Consider the following 15,956-nt stretch of genomic DNA (forward strand, 5'->3'; position numbering starts at 1 on the left):
ATTTTACTTCCAAAACATAACCACTTTGACATTTAGCTAAACATGTTTCATATACCCCTATGTATACATTCATCAACATAATTTCTGTAAACAGGATTGTGCCTTAACTGATGCTTTGTAACCTCCTTATTCTTACTCCGTATTTATGGGCATCTTTCCACATCAGGAAGTCTCTGCTTTTTGACTTAATGGCCACATGGCATTTTTCTGTATGGATGCCCCACACTCTAATTCCCCATTCATTACACTTGGGTTGTTGCCATTTTTCACTTTACAAACACGTCTACAGTGAAGCTTCTTTTGTATTCATCTTTGCAAACTTTCGTGATTACCTTCTTAGAATAAGTTCCTGTAAGTAGAATTTCTAGGTCAAAGGAGGCACACATTTATTTTAAAGTTTGACACATTGCCCAGAACCTTATTAACCATTTAACCATTTTGATACATTGCCAGACATCTTATTCAATTAACAGTGAATAAATATCAAAAAGAAGGAGGGAGAAGAGGACAAAGGCAACAGGAAATTCTGCAGTTCACTGTTTCAGAGCGGCTTCCGATCTCCTGCTGGGTGGCCACAGCGGCAGACCTGGGGAGGGGGAGGGGGAGGGGGACATTGAACGGGAGCCTCCAGGGTTAAAGCTGAGATGCCTGTGTGGTCGGGGGGGTCAGGAGCTCTTTCAGGGCATCCTGTCTTGGGGAGGACGTGTTCCTGGGGTTCTTAATACCATATCCTGACAGGGAAAGGGAGTTTGGGGGTCTTTGTTCTCTAAACCTTTAGCAAAGAACACAAGTATTTCCTGATGCTGGTTTTGTAGATCCCTGGGGCTTCCTGATGTCATCATGCTGGTTAATGAATTCTCCAAGTTAAAAATGGCTTTAATTCATTTCCATTTAAAAGTTGGTTTTTATAACAGTCACTTTTTTTTTAAGTGTCAGGGAAGTGTTTTAGGATTAGAGACATGGTGACAAGAGTGTCAACTAAAAAGTGTTAGCAGTTAGTGCGCTAGACGATGACCTGCCTAAAGAAAGGGACCTGGGACAGAAGTATGTGGATGGGAATGTTCCAGATGGTTAAATGCCATTCATTCTGACCATCCTCATGCTTCAAGCAACTCGGGCGAAAATTTCTCCCTAGCAGGTTAAGGTACCGTATTACTAGGAGTTCTTGGCACTTAAAGTTAAACATTTAATTACCTGTATGTCAGATAATTCACATGGCACCAAACTAAAGGAGACATTTAGTTATGGCATTCAGAAAATATAAGCCTCTACCATGAATTCTACCCATAAAGGTGTCGGAGAGATAGAAAAGATGGTCTGTCCTCAGAAGCTTGTACTAAGCTAGTATTAGCTTACATCGATGACATTCCCCTTTTTGTTTTGTTTTTTAACAGTATCTGCTGAAGGTCAATGAAATTAAGATTAAAAAAGGAGTGGATTTACTTCAGAATCTGATCAAATATTTTCATGCACAATGCAAGTAAGTTCTTTTTCTTTATTGTGTTATTTCAAATGTTTTTCTCCATGTCAAATGCTACTAGATCTGTAGTATTGTACTGAGGAAAAATCAACACTCATTTAAAAATCTGTAGGGAAAGCAGTGAAGTACTGATACATGCCACAACACGGATGAACCTTGATAACATGCTAAGTGAAAGAAGCCAGACACAAAAGGCCACGTAGTCTATGATTCCGTGTTTTTGAAAGGTCAGGAATAGGCAAATGTGCCGAGACAGAAAGCCGCATAGTGGTGGCCAGACCTTGGAGCAGGGGAAGTGGGGAGTTACTGCTAATGGGTACTGGGGTTTCGGGGGCTAAAAGAAAATGTTCTGGGATTAGATAGTGCTGGCGATTGCTCAACTTTGTGAATATGCTGGAAACCACTGAATTGTACACTTTAAAGGAGTAAATTTTATGGTTTGAGAATTAAACAATATAAAAACCTACAGTAATCATCAAATATATTTGTTTTTGGTCTTTTGATAGAGGGGCAAACTAGTTTGATGTAACACATGCTTCTCAGATGGTTTTTGTTAAAAGACAAATGAGGCGGTGTTAACGCAGTATATTAAGTTACGAGCATGCTTTCATGTGTTGCGTGTCCTGGAAAGCAAATGACAGTGATGAGCAAAGGAAAGGAGAAACATCCATGTTCAAGGGCACCCTCAAGTGGTCAGCTCTGCATGTAGGTTCACCCTTCACCTCTCAGCCTTGTCTTTCCTGCTTCTCATCCTACAGCTGCTCCTGACCCCCAGTCGCTAATGTGAAGGGGCCCCTGGCTGGTGCATTCATGTTCATTGAGCGTGTGCTGTGTGCCGGGCACTGTCCTAGGTGCTGGAGATAAAGTACCGTATGTTCCAGGCCTAGTTCCTGCTCAGATCAAGTAGGGGGTAGGACTAGAGCAAACTGACTTACAATTGGACATTTAAAATGTGTTCTAAAGCATAGGGCTCTAAGAAAGAAAGCAAAAGAAGAACCTCATAGAGGTTAAGATTGAGGGCAGGGGCCGAGGTTTTTCTTCTTTTTTTTTTCTTTTTTGTTCTTTGCTGCATTTTCCAGCAGCTAGAACATAGTACCTGGCACATAGTAGGTACTCAAATACTTCTTGAATTAGCTGCAGGTCTCTTTGAGGAGACGCATATTCTGAATCTAAAGGATGCATAGGAGCTAGCAGGTGACTAGGGGAAGAACATTCTAGGCAAAGTCATGGCCTTGAAGTAGGAAGAAGGCCAGCGTGACTTAAGTATAATGAGTAAAGTAGGGAGCAGCCTGAAATGAAATGGGGTCAAAAAGCCTTAGAGACCCAGATGGCCTTCGAAGTCCCTCACAAAGTGATAAATCCCCCTTTGACGCTTTCCTTTAGCTTTTATCCCAAATGTACTGGGAAGCTTCTGAAAAGTTTTAAGCAGAAGATTCATGCAGGAAGCATTTACTGAGTATTTGTGGAGGGTCTGGAGCGCCGTGAGAACCTGTGGAGGTCTAGTTGCACACCTGCAGCCTGTGTGCCACACTGATGTACCTCTGCCCACATTGTCCCCTTTTCCTAGAATGGCATTGTTTCTTCCGTGCCCTCCCCCAACGTCCGTCCCTTCCTAAGACCTAGCTCAGAGGGAACTGCTACTTTGAAGTCATTCTGCACTCCCCTGATGGAATTACTGCTTCCTGTATCTCCATGGTGACATCTTTCATATATTGTCACATCTCCCACTGAACTGTATACTCTTCTTTTTTTTTCTTAGTCAACTGACAACATTTAATCACATGTTTACTGGTCTAGCATTTCCAACTATGAGTATCTTTTTTTTTATTAGTTTCAGGTGTACAAAACACTGTAATAGTTAGACATTTATCATTTACACCCCTCACACAGTGATAATCCCCCTCCCCCAATCTACTACCCCTCTGACGTCGCACACAGCTGTGTACTCTTAAGGAACGCGGCCATGACGTTTACTTTTCCAGTCTGCGGGTGCCTGACGCTGGGTGCGTGACGCTGGGAGCGGCACTGTTGAATTGAACTGAGCTCCGCTTTGGAATTCCTGATACAACTTTGTTGACATGCATTTCTAAAGCAGCTGAGGTCAAGCAGCAAAGGAAGTGGGTGTGTGATTCATCCTGGGTTAAAAGAAGAGCACTGAGCCCCGAGAAACAGCCTCAGGCTGGAAAATGACCCCCTCATTTGCAGAATTTTCAAGATGAATTATTTTACAGTCTCACAGTCTGAATTTTGTGATTAACATACACATTCTTTTTTCAGTTCTTATCCTCGTAACCATACATGAGGCATTTTTAGGAAGTGGGTCGCTTCCTTGCTGATACTTTATTTTTAAAAAGAAGCTATTCTGGGATTTCCTTTTTTTTTCTTTATTTTGCCCAAACTAATCAGTTGGGTAGCAACAGGCTGCTTGTGGAAAAGTGAACGAGTTGGCCTTTTATGGTCATAAGCTGAGTGACCTTTAAAAATGATGGATTGTCTATTACTTCCTTTTGAGATGAGTGCGCGTGTGCGTGTTTGTGTGTGTGCGCGCGTCTGCATGTGTACCACCCGCTCTTCAAGACATCCCGACAGCTTTGACTTTCAATTCATATTTTGGGGGATAGAATGTGGAGCCTGAGAGACTCAGCCATGGGACAGAGGAACCTGTGGCCACGCAGAGTTTATTTATCTGGTCGTTCCTTCGTGTTCCCCCGTTTAGCATTCCCAGGCTGCACTTCTCAGCCCTGGACGCAGCTGTGCCTTAGAGCTTGGCGCACGCTCTGTCACATGCGGCTCCCTGCAGGTGTGAAGAGGCCTCCTTGTGTGAACTGGATTTCGGAGCCATGTTTGGGTATTCACCCTTAGAGCTGCTTGGATGTGCATTGTTTTGTTTTTTACTCATTTTTTGCTTTTTACTTTAAGCGTTCTCAAAGAGGACCTCCTGTTCTTTATCATTTATTTCATTTAAGGAAAGAAGTTGCATCTCTACCTAGCTCCTTGATCCTGCTCTCTAGTGGAATCTAGAAATAGGGCAGAGTCTTTAAAACAGCAACAGCAAAACAAAACCGGTCATGTGTCAGAAGGTGGTAGTGAGTGTTGAAGTGACTTGTTCTTTGAGCAAATCCCTGCTGAGAACCACTGTGACCAGCTGTGGCTTGATGACCTTGCGGTACAGAGTCGAATGAGACTCACATCCAGTGCCCCGGACAAGCTAGTACTAGTGAGAGGGAGGGGCAGGGTGCAGAAAACAGACAGGTCACGGCCGCCCTAAGGGTGGTGTGTTGCCATAAAGTCTGGAGGAAGACAGAGGGGCCACCCTGCTTGGTGGGATCTGAAAGATTCAATCTTAGTGGGTATATTGTAAAGGCTTGAGACTTTTCTCAGGCAGGCTAGAAAGCATTTCATATAAACCAGTAGTTGATAGTTGGTCATATTAATGATAAACATTGTTTGATTGAACCTTGGAAAAGTGTTCACAGGTTCAACCTAAGAAAAATGTGCCAGGGGTTTTTGCGTAGGAATGTCACGATGATGGCTGTCAGCAAAGCAGTGACAGAACCCCTTTCTTTGACACTTTCCCTAAGGCCAGGGCTGGTTACATTTTGAAGTTTATACCTAGGTGGAAAGCAAATTGGTGTCGTTATTCCGTTATTCCGGGCACACGCTGTCCAGTGTCACAAGGACACGATGTCTCTGGTGAGAAACACCTCTCTGAGCACTTGACACCCCCCCCCCCCAAGGGCTCTCTCTCACTGTGGGGACAGTTGCCAGGCACAGAGATTCTTGGAGCTGTGCACCTGTCTCCTCTCCCCAGGAGGCAGGACCATTTCCGTGGTGATCTCCTGTGCTAGTTGTCCTGTTCCCTAGCCCAGGGTTCAGTGTTCTCTCCTTCTCCCTCTCCCTCTCCCTCTGTCTCCCCAGCCCCCTCGTTCCTCCTACCACCCCTCTCGCCCCCCTCCTCCCCCTCCACCTTTTCTCCCCCCACAACTTTTCCTACCTATTTCACAAGAATTTGAAGTGATTAAGGAAATTGTTATATAAAGAAAATAACTGAAACTAGACACAAAAACCAGTTGAGTTCATGACAAGAGGGAAAAGCTCAGTTTCCCATTCCTGTGCTTGTTCTCCTAAATTTCCTTTTCAATTTAGAAGGAGTACCGCTGTGTGCTGGCCAATGTGCTCGGAGTGGAAGGCACAGAGAAGCGTAGGACGTGGCATTTCTGCCCTGACAGTCGGCACAGACACATGCAGAAATCACTGTCACACTCTGACACACTTGCAGAAGCACATTCTATATCCAAAAGCATGAGTTAGGTCAAATATAGGAATGAAGAATTATGTGTATATCGAAAAGTTAAGGTCAGAAAGTCCTACTAGCCCAGCTTCTGTGATTCCCAGTAGCTAGCTAGTACTGGTTCATAACCCACTTCCTGTGTGTGTTTCCCCTCCCTGCCCCCTGGAATTACTGTATTAAGTGTCATGCTGCATTGTTTCTACAGCTCCTCCTGTTTATTACGTACACGATACAGGACATTCCCACAGGACCATTGCAGAGTTTAAAAGTAATAAACATCACCTCACATGGACACACGTGAAACCCAGAGCACTTTTTGAGGGTAGCCTCCTTGTGTCCAATAAACTGACAGAATTTGTAGACTCTGTTTCCTTCCTTTCTTCCTTCATTTACTTTTCATTCAACACACGTTGCGTCCCTGAAATGTGCCACATGTGGATTTGTGGTGAAGGGGCTGATGACACGGATTGAAGCTCAGAGCAACAGGCAGGGCAACAGCCCCTGGGCGTCACATGCTTGACACAGGCTTTGACCTCTGTCCTAAGCTCATTGGGAAACGTTTTCTTTATTTCTCTCAAAAGGGTTACACATACCACGCTTTAGAGCGAGTTCTGAACACCAGCCTATCGCTGCTGCAGAAGAACTTGTGCAGCTTCTATTGTATTTCCGGAATCACTTACTATCAATGACTTCACAAGCCTTGCATTCTGAGTTTAAAAACAAACAAACAGGTTCCTTTTGATACTTGATCTCAACTTCTCCAGCTCCATTTCCATGCTCTGCAGGTGGGGCGCGGGTCACTCATGTGCCTCAAGCCTTCTTAGTTTCTTCCGCATTCTTTCTCTTTCCCACTTAGCTATCACCTGCCACACAACAGTTTTTCCTGTATTATTCTTACTTGCACCCAGTACTTTTCTGGCCTCAGACTCTTCCACTTCCAGCCAAAAGCCTTTGTGCCTTTATCAGTAGAGTCCTGTTTCCCATTATCAACGGAGAATTTGGGGCTCATTTTAATGGGTCAAGAAAAATCACAAATATTTTGACTGATTACAATTCCTTTTCTATTCACCTCTCATAGTTTTGAGTGTCTTTGTATTCTTGATTTGCCTGATATTTTAAGGTTCAATTCATACAGTGTTTTCCCCCAGGAATTGCATAATGATGTTAGTTGTTTTCCTTTAAAGGAGTTTTTTCTCCATCTAACAAAATTGTTTTCTCTTTTATGAAACACAATCTGTGTTTCCTCTTTTTTCCTCCTAGTTTTTTTCAGGATGGACTAAAAGCAGTTGAAAGCCTCAAACCTTCCATTGAGACACTTTCCACAGATCTTCACACAGTAAGCAGCCCCACCCCGCACCCGCCACGTCAGTGCTAAAACAGTTTTTATGCAGCAAACGCTTTCCTGTAAATGTTGTTTCTGTATAATCTTGTGTTTGCTGCTACACTGCCCAGACACGGCCAGCCTGGTAGTTGTGTGGAGTGTGGCATCCCCGTTCCCTGCCTCCGTCATGGCTGGGGGAGGTTTGACCAGTGAGGGAGGCAGGCGTCGCTTTGGTGTGGGAATGCCCTGTGAGTGCCGGCATCTCACGGTACGTCAGTCGATCCTCTCTCTCTTTTGTTTTTCTTAAAGATCAAACAGGCCCAGGATGAAGAAAGAAGGCAGTTGATACAGCTCCGGGATATTTTGAAATCAGCACTGCAGGTTGAACAGAAAGAGGTGAGGGGATTTAATTTTGAAGTATGGCTGTTTTACTTTATACTATGTCTCGGAGGCTTTGGGACTGAGGAAGGTGAAATCCACGTCTTCCAGGTACTCACAGTTCTCTCTGGGGCTAAATCGAGCAGCACTGAAACATTTCAGTTCTTTAAGTTTGGTTTCAAAAAACCATTTTTTAAAGTATGTTTATTTCATTGGGGAAGCATTAAATACCAGCCTTAATGGCCATGTATAAACCTTTTCTGTTCTGTCTGTTCTAGATGAGTAACTCTTAGCCTCTCTGTCACGTAGACATTTGTTACTTGTACCACTGGTGTCTACCTGGAACTCTGGTGTCCCCGCCCTGAGACGCGTGGACGCTGCCCACGTGGGCATCAGCGGGTAACGGGGGCTGCCTGAGTCTTCCTGCCCTGAGACTGTGCTCAGTGAAGTGTGAGGAGCTAGATTTTCTGACAGCTGCGTTCTGATGGGCAGGAAAACCCCCTTTGTTTCTCTGGCGTCATCTTCTCATATAATCACTTCTCTGAATGCTGACACATTCGCAGTGATAATTTGTGCTTCTGGGGCTCGTTAAAAAAACATTAAAAAGTAAATTTCTTAGGTAATTTCGTGGTATGTTTGCTACGGTGTGGATATTATGATGTGAAATTTAACATAAATCTGCTTCCTTGTCAATAAAGGAATGTGTTTAAATGTATCGCTAGTAGGTTTTAGATAAATAATTCTATGAAACTACTTAGCAGAGCATGAAGTTCACTGTCGGCAGTTTGGTCTGCCCTATTTTGTTGTAAGTTCCTGTACTGTAACTGAATATTGTTGTTTCTCTCCCAAATGCATTTACCTTTTGTGACCGAAGTCTAGGAGAGTAAGTAGTTCAGTATTCTAATAAATTGGAGAATTGTGCATGCTTTCTTCATGAACTTCAAAAAATAGTTTCTTCTATGTATATATTAACAGCTAGTAGCATTTAAAATTTTAACACTTTGTCTCTCAACAGCAGTGGGTTTTATTGAAGGCTAAAAGAATTTGAATATACAAATATTAGTGAAATGGGAATTCTCCAGGTTTACAGTTTATGTGGTTGCTGTTGTTCCTTTGTGAGAACGAAGCGTGCCCTCCACACACACACCAAAGAACTGAACTCTACTTGACCTTCAAGTCCATCTTAAACGCTACCTCTGGAGTGAGCACGGCCCCCGCTCACCCAGCCCCAGGGATCTAAGTTCATACACCATGTTCTGTTTGAAAGACTGAGTTCAGTCACACCACATTCCTTCTGGGTTGTGGGCTGCGTCTTCAAGCACACAGGTGCTTCTTCTCAGGCTAGACTTTGAGCAGCTTGAGGATGCTCTTATGCCTTCCCTGCCATCACATTATAGCACCTTACTGCTCATTGAGAAGGCCCTTGGTGAACAAGGGTCAGCGGAGTGACAGATTGGCAGATGGAGGTTATAGGTTAGTGCTAGAAATTACCCACTGCATGGCGACTTCCTCCCAGTCGAGAGAATATACATCCTGACACTTTGATATTCCCAAACTTCTCATATAAGCAGAAAAGGAACCGAGAAAGGACTTGGAGTGGGAGAGAATAGTGGCTTAACTGTAACGAGAAGAGTTGGAGCCAAGTGTGGGAGCCAGACACCTGGAGGCAGCCTGCCCCCCAGGGCATCAGAGGGATGGTTGAGAGATGCTTTTGTTGGAGGAGGGTCCAACCTGTGACCCAGGCCCCGGGTTAAATGGGAGAGCAGGTGCTGGCGCTCAGGAGCCCTCCGGGCCCAGCGTGAGGGCCACGTTCCCTGTGGCCGTGCAGAGCTGGGCCGTTTGGGAAAACGCTGTCGTCAGACGCCAGTTATTTATAGCTCTGCAGAAAAGTAAAACAAATGTCCCAGCACAGACCAGAAGTTGTTATGGTTTGTTGTTTTGTGGGTTTTGTCGACCAGCCCCTCTGCCTCAGATTGCACACAGAGGTCAAGTGAAGCTTCTTTGCTGCCACCCTTTTGGTTGATGCCCAAAGACCAAACTCACCAGTCTCCTCATTGGGAATGTGAAATAAAAAATGTTCTGTAAAGTATAGAGTCTCTCCTGTATATCGCACTCTGCATTGCCTTTTGATGCTGCTATTCCAAAAATTGGACAGTCTGTGAACACAGTTGCAAGTAACAACCAACTATGTATGAGTGAAATTTTGTATATTTTAAGATAGTTTCTTTGGTTGAGGTTCCATCTTGTGTCCCTCCAATCACAGTGAGAATTGGCATTTTTGTCATTGTTTAGGCTCCCATTCCCTTTTCTTGGATTCTCTTCTGTGACTTAAAAAACTAAAGGTGTTGTTGTTTTTTATTCAGTGTTCTAAAAATTCTAACTCTAACTACATAATTATAGTTTATAGAACTTAGGTAACATGCCCTGAGGAAGCTGCATTGATGGTTGGTAGGAGCCAGTCTCCTTGTTCCTGCCCGTAAATCTCAACTGTCACTCACGGGTCTCCGAGAAGAATGTGGCTGTTACATGTGGTGGCTTTGGGCTGCTGCTCCCTGTCACCCTGTGGCCTCACTTTGGAAAGGAGACTGCCATTCTGTGCCCCGTGCCCCCCTGTACCTCCGAATCACTGGCATTCCTATTTTGTTTTGGATATTTCTGCTCTGTAAAGAGCATACTAGGGTTTGATTTTTTCCATTTTATTACGAAAATTTTCAGAGTTACAGAAGAGTTGACAAATTGTACCGTGAGCACCTGTCCATGCACCGTACTTTTAACGTGTGGCAAAAATCCCTTCTGCAAAGTGAAAACCCCTCCGTACTGCTGGTGGTTGCATGCGCCCGCTCCATCAGCCTTGCCTGCGCCTGCCATCCCCATCTCGTGTGCCCGTCCAGCGGAGTTCTGCCGGCCCAGACCCCACTGCAGTGCTGGCAGGTTTTCTGCCAAAACTGGGCTGTGGGCGTGTTGTTTGATGGTGAGAACGGAGCCCTGTGCTGCTGGGGGCAGGCCCGAGGCGCGGGGAGATGGTCTTACAGGCCTGAGCGCTGAAACCACAGTGCTTTTCCCACTTGGGAGATCTCGAGTACGGTCTCTCTTTTTCCCAGCTTGCTCTACCCCTTTTTAAAGTGTCCGTGTCTGGTAGCATGTGGTTGGATGGCAGGTGCGGTCCAGGTTAGCAGAGGTCCATCAGGGCTGTGGTTCTCCTGTGACCCTGACTTTTCTGCTCTGGGCTTGCATGTCATCTCATGCCCGACTTGGGCCTTCACCAGCCCCTCTGGCCAGGTGTCCCTTTCCCCACCTCTCCTGCCCAGCCGGGCGGCCTAGCACTGGCCTTCATTTCAGTTCTGCCTTCGTGGGGGACTTGTTCGTGGGTTCACACACTCAACTGCCATTTTCTTAGCAGCTGCCCTAAGGTAGGCACCACTCAAACAAACAGAATAAGATAGATACAGTTCTCACTTAAGGGGCTCCCAGTCTGGGGGTGTGGTCAGAAAAGTCACTGGGGTCCAGTGTGATGAGAGCTCTAGCAGGAGGTCAGCTGCAACAAGAGGCATCTCCCTTGTGGGTAAGGTGGAGGGCTTGGAGGGTGATTCAGAGATGCACTTCCCCACTGCCCCTCACTCTGTCATTGTCATGGCAATTCCTACTTGCCTCGCTTCTCAGGTTTTTCCAGGTACCTCACAAACGTGATCAGTAATCCATACAATGCCTATCAGGGCAGATGGGATTAGCCCACGTTTACAACTTGAGTCAGAGAACGGGGACAAACACGTGGCTGGAGGACACTTACTAGAGTCGGAGCCGGGATTTGAACCCTTGTCTATTGCACTGAAGCCAGTTCTCTTTCAGTTGTATTGAAGGACTTTAATATCTTGTGTCAGATTCTTTTAAGAAATTACCCAGATATAATGGAGGATAGGTGTTAATGAGACCTGAAAGCACTGTTCTTAGGCCGTGGCCTAGTGCTTGCTTAACAAAGCCTCCAGCAGCTAGTGGTGTCGTGTGTAGACACACCTGTCATACCTTAGGAAGATGAGAATGAGTTGGACATCACAGCCCTTCCTTGGCAGGGAAACTAAACATCCAGAGGTGACTCCTTGGGAATCCATTCATCACAAGAATTGTTTGGACACAGACTTTCTGAGAGGTGGACAGAAAAAGTTTTTATGTTCTAGAGTTTTATGGAGCTCGGGAATACTTCTGATGTGATGTACACATGTAATATATTCAGCATCACCCTTTCCCCCTCATTCCTGAAGGTGTGACACATTTAGTCCACTGTTCATCTGGGTGGTTTCTGTCGTGGCAGGACCCAATGGTTCATTCTTCAGATGGCCACACAAAACTTAAGTTCATGGACAGTGCCTGGGGTCTGAGGACTTGTCTGGATGTCACAGGATAGAGGATATGTGGATATTAATAGAATTTTGTGAGAGCCTTTTGGAGGTCCATAAAATGCCCACTTGGCCTATGTACTTCAGACACACAAACAGTCTCCACGCAGCCAAGCCCACTTGGTCCAGTCTTAGGTCGTCCTGGACTCTTCCTCGGAAGAACAGAGACGTTGGAGAGTCTCCAAGAATCAGGGCAACAGGGACCCCCTGGCCAGTTGCCTCTGGGTTAGATTCTTCTCCCCAGAAAGAAAAGCTCTTTTCCCTTGGATTATATTCCATTCAATCCAAGTCTTTGTTATGTGGAAAGGTCACCTTCCTTTGTCACCCCTTCACTTGATCAGGTATTATATAAAACACGTATATAAACAGGTAAAGAAAGGCTATTTTTGTTGGGTCACCTAGAAGTCACCTTGAGGATGCTAAACTAATCAGTTCTAAAGCACATTCCATTTTATGTTAAATTACATGGCTCTTATGTACAGATTTTAAATTTTACAGCTTCAGATTTGCTTGCATTTTCAATCGATTCAAGAAATGCCTGGTCTGAAGAATAAAACAGTAATTTCTTCCTTAACTTCTGGGTCTGATTCTGTTGAAAAGAAAAATGTCCTTCATCCTCTTCGTAAGACCTGTCAAGAGTCGTGATTAATGTGCTTCACATAAACACTTAGCAGTTCTGTCACATGATTTCACCATTTATTTAGTGCAGGGCTTTTTTTCCTCCCCAAATCAATAGACATATCCTTAGTTGTGAATTTAGTCTTTTGGCAGGTGTATTTTTAGCCTTTCACGGAGATTCATATAGGTGAGCAGTATTTCTCTGTTTCTCCCCACTGCATTTATTCCCAATGATGTTTACATTTTAAAGTTGGGTTTGTTCTAAATGTTCAGTGCTAACATACTGCCATTTTGAGAGAATATGGGAGCTGAGACCATCCTTATCTGATGAATGAGCTGTTTGCCCTAGCTGTCTAGAGGCGTAAGTGCTATGCGAACTCCCTGTGGAAAATGAGGACATTTCTCCTATTTGGGGGTCTGTTTCTTCAGGCTTTGTTGTCAGTTCCATAATGGAATGCCTGAGCACACTATTGATTTCTCAGATGAAGTTTTTTTTTTTGTTTTGTTTTTGTTTTTTTGCAGAGTTATCTTATATATTTTTCAGAGTTAAAAAATCAGTACTAGACAACCCATGTTTATGGAATAGAAGACTTATATTCCTTTTTATTTTTTTAAAAACTTAATATTCTTAAGATGCCAGTACCCCCCAAATTGATCTGCAGATTCAGTGCAATCCCCAATCAAAATCCCAGCTGCCTTGTTGCAGAAATTGACAAGCTGCTTCTAAAATTCATATGGAAATGCAAGGAGCCCAGAATAGCCAAAAAACAATCTTGAAAAAGAAGAGCAAAGTTGGAGGACTCACACTTTGTGATTTCAAAACTTAGCACAAAGCTCACCACAATAATCAAGACAGTGTGGTACCAGCATAAGAGTAGGCGTAGATCGATGAAACAGAATTGAGAGTCCAGAAATAAACCTTTGCGTTTATGCTCAATTGATTTTTCAAGTGTGCCAGAACAAGTCAATGAGGAAAGAACGGTCTTTTCAACTAATGCTGGGACAACTGGAGAGCCACAAAGAAAAGAATGAATTTGGACCCCTACCTAACACCAGAATCAAAATTAACTCAAAATAGATCGAAGGCCTAAATAAATGTAAGAGCTAAACTAGAAAACTCTTGAAGGAAAACAGGGATAAATCTTCATGACCTTGGATTAAGCAGTGATTTCTTAAATGTGACATCTAATCTACAGATTTGTAAAAGAAACAGTAGATAAATTGGACTTCATCAAAATTAAAACTTTAATACTTCAGAAATCTGATGTAAAACTGCCAAGAATCCAGGTGGGTTGCTGTTGCTTTCAGATGCAGTCTTACCTGGGACTCGAGCCTGTGTGTCCACTTGACTCGCCTTACATTGCTGACATTATTTGTCCATATTTCCGTGGAGGGCGGCCACAGCTGCCACTTTCCCCTCTGTGCTTCTGTGTGCTCCTCTCTGTCATGAATACCCTCCCTTTATTCTCTTCCAGGTTTTGCTTTCATCTTTAAAACTCTCTGCCTCCAGACTGTCTTGTGGTTTCCCCGTTTGGTCTTCACTTCTTAATACATACACTCTCAGTTCGGATCTCATTCCTTGTCATGCATTAGTTCTTCCCTCGTTTGGGCTGTGCCTGGTGGCACACATGAGACCAGCCCTGGTCTCTTGGGACATCCCCTGGTGAGGGCGCGGTGCGAGGGAAGGAGTGTCCGAGCGGGAGGCAGAATTCCCTTCCATGTTCCACTCTGGCTCCAATTCTGTGTCTGGAGCAAATCACTTATTTTCATTGTGTCTGTTTCTTCCATCATGGAATGAGCTAGATGGGGCTTCTCAGCAACAGTTAGAGGCAGATGCTAGCCTGGTTCACTGCACTCCATCCACGTGTGCTCCCCTTGTTTCCTCACGTCGGCCAGTATTTCCAGCGCTGACTGGCGGCCCCTTGCCGCTCTCAGTTCAGGACTTCTGGTATCGTCTGGTAAGCACAGCTGAGCGCGTGTTGGAAGCCCAGGTTCCACTGATGGTCCTTGCCCTTAAGATTCTGAGGGCTAGACTTTGCCGCTTCTCAGCTGGCCAAGTGGATGGTCCACCCTGAGGCTGAAGCGCTTAGGTTCAGGGCCATGGCCCCTCCTGGGGTCATGGGGTCAGGAAGTGACTATTGCTCAATACTTGTCATGTACCAGGTGTTTACATGCATTATCCTACTCAAGCCTTACTATATTTACCATCCTTACTGGGTATCATTTTTCTATTTTCCAAGAGGAAACTGAGGCAGGGAGCTTAAGTAACTTGGCTAAAGTAAGAGGGCGAACATTGCCCCCTTTTTTCTTTTTTTTGCTTGACAGCCCTGCCTTTTCCAACGCGACGTTACCTTGCTTTTCCAGGGCATCTTTCGCCATGTCAGGAGCTTCTTGCCATTATCAGGGACTAAAGGCTCATAATTAAGTAAAACCTTGTATCTTCCAAATGAATCATTCTTTGGGCCAGTATGGGGATACTGATTTTTGACATTTCTCTTCTCAAGCCTGGTACGTGGCATATATGAGTTCCTGGATATGAATTTTTTTGTCACTTTTTAGATGCGGTGAGAAGGGGAAGTTTCTCTAATTTAAAAACAATTTAAAGGCGTGAGTTTCCTTTGTGTGCTGCTTTTTAGAAAGTTGGACTCTGGACAGGATTAAAACCAACTTCTTGACCATTTCTAGGATTCCCAGCTTCGCCAGAGTACAGCCTACAGCCTTCATCAGCCTCAGGGAAACAAAGAACACGGGACTGAGCGCAATGGCAACCTTTACAAGAAAAGTGATGGGTACGTGGGTGGTGCTGCTATGTTCCATGTGTGTTCATTGTCTCCTGCGTCCAGAATTTCTAATCTCTTTGTTTATTTTCCCCCTGTTTATCTGTAAGGATCCGAAAAGTGTGGCAGAAAAGGAAATGTTCTGTCAAGAATGGTTTTCTTACCATATCCCATGGTACTGTAAGTATTGTCTGTTAATTCATGGTCTCCGTTGTAGTGGGACGAGCGAAGACCTTAATGAACTGACAGGACACAGTTGTCCTGTGTGTGTTTGGTGTAAAGGATGCGTCTTAAAGACGGCCCCTGTTAAGCACAGCTTGTTTGGGTCCGTCCTCCATTCGGTACACCTGCATCCCCTTTATGCTGTTCCAGCGGCGGGGGGAGCCTCGTCATCTCTCATTATCCAACAGAGTCAGGAATGACTGATGAGCTGGGGGTCCTTATTCAGAAGCTGTGACTTCTAGAAACAAAAACACAGCAAACCGCTCCCCAGCTGCCTTTGTCTCTGGAAATGGAACGTCGCACTTGGGAGGGTTTCTAGTTTTCCATTAAGGGAAAAGCATTTACGTGGTCAGGACTCTGGGAATCAGAAATCCCAGAGGAGAGAGGTTTCAGTGATTTCAGTATAGAAATGTAACACGCTGCGCCCAAGCTGAATCAAGTCCTTTGTCTGTCATCCTGTGTATCGCTGCCCATGCAA

At 44.6% G+C, this 15,956-nt stretch overlaps 1 protein-coding gene across 4 annotated transcripts in view; it reads left to right on the forward strand.

Moving 5' to 3' along the window:
- ASAP2 (ArfGAP with SH3 domain, ankyrin repeat and PH domain 2) overlaps positions 1–15,956 on the forward strand; it is a 147,645-nt gene that overhangs the window by 88,217 nt on the left and 43,472 nt on the right. For all 4 annotated transcript variants that reach the window (XM_074331669.1, XM_074331667.1, XM_074331668.1 and 1 more), the window contains exons 7-11: positions 1,395–1,480; positions 7,032–7,107; positions 7,402–7,488; positions 15,165–15,268; positions 15,367–15,436. In XM_074331669.1, coding sequence (XP_074187770.1) covers positions 1,395–1,480; positions 7,032–7,107; positions 7,402–7,488; positions 15,165–15,268; positions 15,367–15,436 — 423 coding nt within the window. The remainder of the gene's footprint in view (positions 1–1,394; positions 1,481–7,031; positions 7,108–7,401; positions 7,489–15,164; positions 15,269–15,366; positions 15,437–15,956) is intronic.

This window comes from Rhinolophus sinicus, linkage group LG05, assembly GCF_036562045.2.
Source record: "Rhinolophus sinicus isolate RSC01 linkage group LG05, ASM3656204v1, whole genome shotgun sequence".
Classification (NCBI taxonomy): Eukaryota; Metazoa; Chordata; class Mammalia; order Chiroptera; family Rhinolophidae; genus Rhinolophus; species Rhinolophus sinicus.